Source organism: Phaseolus vulgaris, chromosome 6 (assembly GCF_051622355.1).
Source record: "Phaseolus vulgaris cultivar YP4 chromosome 6, ASM5162235v1, whole genome shotgun sequence".
NCBI lineage: Eukaryota > Viridiplantae > Streptophyta > Magnoliopsida > Fabales > Fabaceae > Phaseolus > Phaseolus vulgaris.
In genome coordinates, this window is record NC_143503.1 from 18,147,419 (window position 1) to 18,151,876 (window position 4,458).

The following is a 4,458-nucleotide window of genomic DNA, read 5'->3' on the forward strand; positions in this document are numbered from 1 at the left end:
AATTTTTTTAATTTCTAAAACAATATCTAATTTAATTAACATAATATTATTTTTTTATTAATGATTTTTATTCTTACAACTTTTCTTGAATTTATGTTTAAAAAATGAAAAATCTGGCCAAAATTCAGTTTCCTACCTATGTAAAGTAAAGCGTGCTAAGTAAGTAAAAGAAGATCTCTAAACTTATCATGTGATTCAAGAAGAAGTTGACACTCTAACAAATTTCCATTCTCGTTTTAAAACCCATTTTATTAGTTTTATATTCAATAATTTAATTTAAATTAAATTAAATAACTTAATATTATTATTATTATTATTATTTATAGTTGTCATAAGAATGTAGCAGTGGTGCAAAACATGTATATATCCCTTCCAAGAACTAGAGAACAAAAGTCTTTAAAAATCTTTTCAATGGTCTCTCCAAGTCTATTTATATCAATGAATCTCATAATTGGAGAGAGAGAGAAGAGCAGAAGAAAGTTTTGGTCAGGGAAGAATAACCCACGCTACACTCACTTCACTTTCTAGTTAGGGAGAAAGGAACCTCTAGTTTTCTCATTGTAAGTGGAGAAAGCTCAAAAACACAACAACATACTGCTGCTCTTGTTCATCGTGATGATGATGATGATGATGAGAGAGAAAGGATCAACAAAAACAAAAAGAGATTTCAAAGCAACATAATAGGTTGTTCTTGTATTTTTCCACTGCTCACTGCCCCTCTTTCTCTGCCCTTTTTCTGAACCATTCAGATTTCAGAACCCCATTTTTCCATTCTCTCTCTTCAATCAACCCTTCTCTTGCTTCAAACACCAGAGTTAGTGACATTAGCACAAGATGGATAAACCAGAACCAGACACACACACAAGTGCTGAAACCTCTCACTTGTTCCATTACACTCTTCTGAAAAGCTTCTACTTTCCCCTTCTGTAACACTTGCAGAGACCCCACCTTCAACAAATACCCCCACATACATAGATTTTCCTTCCAAAACCCTCAGAAGATCTAACAACCTTTTCTCAAGTCAGACAATCATAACCACCTTCTTACTTGTCATCGCACAAATAAACTCATGTATGTCTTCTTCTTTTACTTCTTGTTAGTTATTTTCTATGACAAACAAAACATGTCTATATTTATATTCGCATATTTTACATCAGAGCGTGTGAATCAACTGATACAGAATTGTTACACTGATCCTTTCTGATTCCAACAGGATTGTCGATAAAAACGACAACTTTCATTCATGGCTACTTCAAGGAGGTTACACCGTTCCAACAAAATTGTCTGATGAAAGAAAATACACTTTCAATGCTGAATACTACTTGGATGTTACACTGATCTATCTGATTTGAACAGAATTCTAAACTCACACCTTCAGTTGTGGCTACTACAAGGAGGTTCCCTTCGGATACCGGTGCCTTTGTCGACTGGTCAGCGACGCCTTCCTCCGTCTCCGGCCGCGGGGACGACCTCTCTCTCGGCTTCAATGCAACCCCCGTCGCCGGACACGGCGGCGCATCCATGTGGCCCGGGGTGTCGAGGTCATTCAACCACAACCTTTCACCTCACCACGACATCTTCGTGGTGGCGCCCGCGTCGTCGTTCCACCACCACCACCACAACGACGCTGTCTTGTCCGATCCAAGCAACAACAGTTCCAACGGAACTGCACTCGGCGTCAACGTCTTCCCTCTCCTCACCGCCACGCCATGCCTCACTCCCGAGAGCGAGGGCATAATGGGAAACATTAATAACCACCGTAACAGAATTCAGCTATGGCAACCACAGGAATCACCACAACACCAACACGCCGACGGCGTCTTGGCGAGTAACCACCGTGGCAGAATTCAGTTATGGCAAGAGCTCGACGAGTCTCCGCCGCAGCAGCAGCAACATCCGAACGCGCACGTGCACGAGCGTGAGGGGAGTGGGAGTGGAAGCGGCACGAGCACGTGCCAGGACTGTGGAAACCAGGCGAAAAAGGATTGCAGTCACAGGAGGTGCAGGACGTGCTGCAAGAGTAGGGGTTTCGATTGCGTCACGCACGTGAAGAGCACGTGGGTGCCGGCGGCGCGGCGGAGGGAGCGACAGCTCATGACGGTGACAGCAGCGGTTGGGTCCAGTGGGTCCACTTCCGTCACCAAGAAACCTAGGCTCGTGCCTTCCCAGACCACAACCACTTCGCACACTTCCACGTCTAATAACACCACCACTCCTCCTAGGAGTTTCGACACTGGTTCTAGCCACCAAGGTTTGTTTGTGTCTCAAATGTGTTAAAAAATACACTCTTTCTTTCAGTAATCCATTCTACTCCTTAAATTTCAGGGCTTTTGTATTGAGTTTTCCTTCAAATTCATTCAATTATTGACCTAAAAGACTACTATACCACAGTTCTTGCATCTTTCTAGCTACTACTAGTACAGTTATATTCTCCAAGAAAAAACATAAATTATGTTATCTTTCTCTTTTGAAACATTGGAGAAAAAATAAACAATTTCTTTTCATTACAAAAGTTTGTTCAAGAGTTTTTTTTGAAGTTTTAGTTTGGTAATAATCTGAAGTTAATGCAAACTTCATTGACATATTCATCTGTTTGAAACTCTAGCTGTTATAGAATAATATATATCAATCATACAAAAGTTCATCCTAACAGGATCCTATGTTTGTGATAAGAGTTATTCTTGCCTGGATATCCTGGCCATTGTTTGTGTGTTTCCTCTGAATAGATATTAAATAATTCGTTGTTTTATACGCGTTTGTATTGTTTTCTTATTTTATTTTAGATGTTCATAAGGTTTTCATGTACGGAAACTTAGTATGGTAATCTATATTTTCTATTAATGTCTGACAGTTTTGAAATAATTTTAGAAACACAAAAAATATCTTTTAACAACACACAATCATTTCCTTACAAAATAAGATAAGATAAACCAAAAATGTGCCTTTAGTATGGGAGCAATGATTGTATTATAGTGCTATTATAATATAAGAATGTTGTTGTTGTTATAACTTCATTCAATGTTTTTGATGGTTTAATTGGGATTGATGTGTGGAACTAAGTAGGGTTTGTTGGGTGCAGATGTGAGTTTCAAGAAGTCACTACCTTGCCAAGTGCGTGCACCAGCAGAGTTCAAGTGTGTTCGTGTGACTGCAGTGGATGATGGGGATGACGAGTATGCTTATCAAGCTGTGGTGAAAATTGGTGGCCATGTGTTCAAAGGGTTTCTCTATGATCAAGGGGTTGAGGATAAAAGTGAGTATCCTAATCTATCAGAATTGCATTTGGGTGGTGGTGGAAATGTTGCAAGTGGAAGTGATGGTGGTGGTAGAAATGGGGTTTCTTCTTCCTCTCCAATGGTGGATCCTTCTGATGTGTATGCAGCTTCTGGTGGAGTGTTACTTGGAGGTTCATCAAACTATGGTAATGCAATAAATTAAAGAAAAAAAAAACTTAGGTTCAGTAGTATAAATGTTTATAGTATTATTTTAAATCAGAATTGAAGTTTTATTTCAATTTTATTATGGTCACGAAATTTGTTTCTAAATGTTTTGATACATTCTCGAAATAAAACTTTAATTCTGATGAAGAAACAATGCTTGTAACACTTATGGTAGTGATCTAAGTTCTGTCGTAATTAATTTAAATATTTTTTCCTAGTGCAACATAGAGGGGCTAGGAAAGTCTGACCTTTTTTTATGGTAGGGTAATTTTCTTATTTTGCCAATATTGGGGTATTAAGTGAATTAATATTAGTATTATTCTAAGTTTGTATTTTATAACATATTTGCATTTTTCAACTCCTCGGTTTTTGTTCCTTTAAGTGCAATTTTCTCTCATGGTTGACTCATTGCATGAGCAGATCGGTGGATTACAGAGGAGCCACATCATGTCAAGAGAATAGTTTATGTACTAAATTAACTCAGAATATTGAAAACCAAATCTGAAAGGAATCTTGTTTTACCAAATTCACTGTTTAAACTCAAAACATGATGTTACTACTATTGTCATCGTTGCAGTAAATCTTTTAATCAATTTTCATGTTATAGCTTGATATTCACGAAAGTAATAATGTATTCATAGAAGTTAATTTAAATAATATGATTACTACTGCCGTATTACACTTTGCTTCTGTCCTATAATATTATTCCCTTTTGAATTCTCAATATTTATTTCTGAATGTATTTAATTAGGTTTGATCGCATCAATTAACCATATTATTATAATATTTGTATGAAATTTATATATTTTATAACTTTTATCTACATTTCAATTTTGTATAATCTGAAAAATTAATTTAATAGTGTTTCATATGGTAGTTGCTGGTATTGAAATAGTGTATTCCATTTTTAATACTAAGAAAAATTTATATACAAAATTGAGTTTTAATTACAAGAACAAAACAATACTACATCAATTTATTTAACTTAGTGTTTGTAAAAAAGTTGAATAACAAAACC

General features: G+C 36.5%; 1 protein-coding gene across 2 annotated transcripts; it reads left to right on the forward strand.

Moving 5' to 3' along the window:
• The first annotated feature begins 451 nt into the window (after positions 1-451).
• Positions 452-3,966, forward strand: LOC137831115 (protein LATERAL ROOT PRIMORDIUM 1). 2 transcript variants are annotated; one of them, XM_068638653.2, is made up of 4 exons: positions 452-1,071; positions 1,214-2,251; positions 3,080-3,421; positions 3,861-3,966. In XM_068638653.2, exons 2-4 carry the CDS (start codon positions 1,522-1,524, stop codon positions 3,917-3,919), a joined length of 1,131 nt encoding a protein of 376 aa, XP_068494754.2. In that variant the 5' UTR covers positions 452-1,071; positions 1,214-1,521; the 3' UTR covers positions 3,920-3,966. The 2 variants fall into 2 exon arrangements, with proteins under 2 accessions (XP_068494754.2, XP_090159814.1); XM_090303688.1 differs by lacking the exon at positions 3,861-3,966 and having other exon boundaries at positions 461-1,071; positions 3,080-3,821.
• The last annotated feature ends 492 nt before the right edge of the window (positions 3,967-4,458 follow it).

What these genes read in the sequence shown, in the direction of transcription:
- LOC137831115 (XM_068638653.2), top strand. Translation starts at nt 1,522, where the DNA reads ATGTGGCCCGGGGTGTCGAGGTCATTCAACCACAACCTTTCACCTCAC. An exon ending in CACTGGTTCTAGCCACCAAG is followed by an intron (nt 2,252 to 3,079) that starts GTTTGTTTGTGT and finishes TGTTGGGTGCAG; the next exon opens with ATGTGAGTTTCAAGAAGTCA. An exon ending in TGGAGGTTCATCAAACTATG is followed by an intron (nt 3,422 to 3,860) that starts GTAATGCAATAA and finishes TTGCATGAGCAG; the next exon opens with ATCGGTGGATTACAGAGGAG.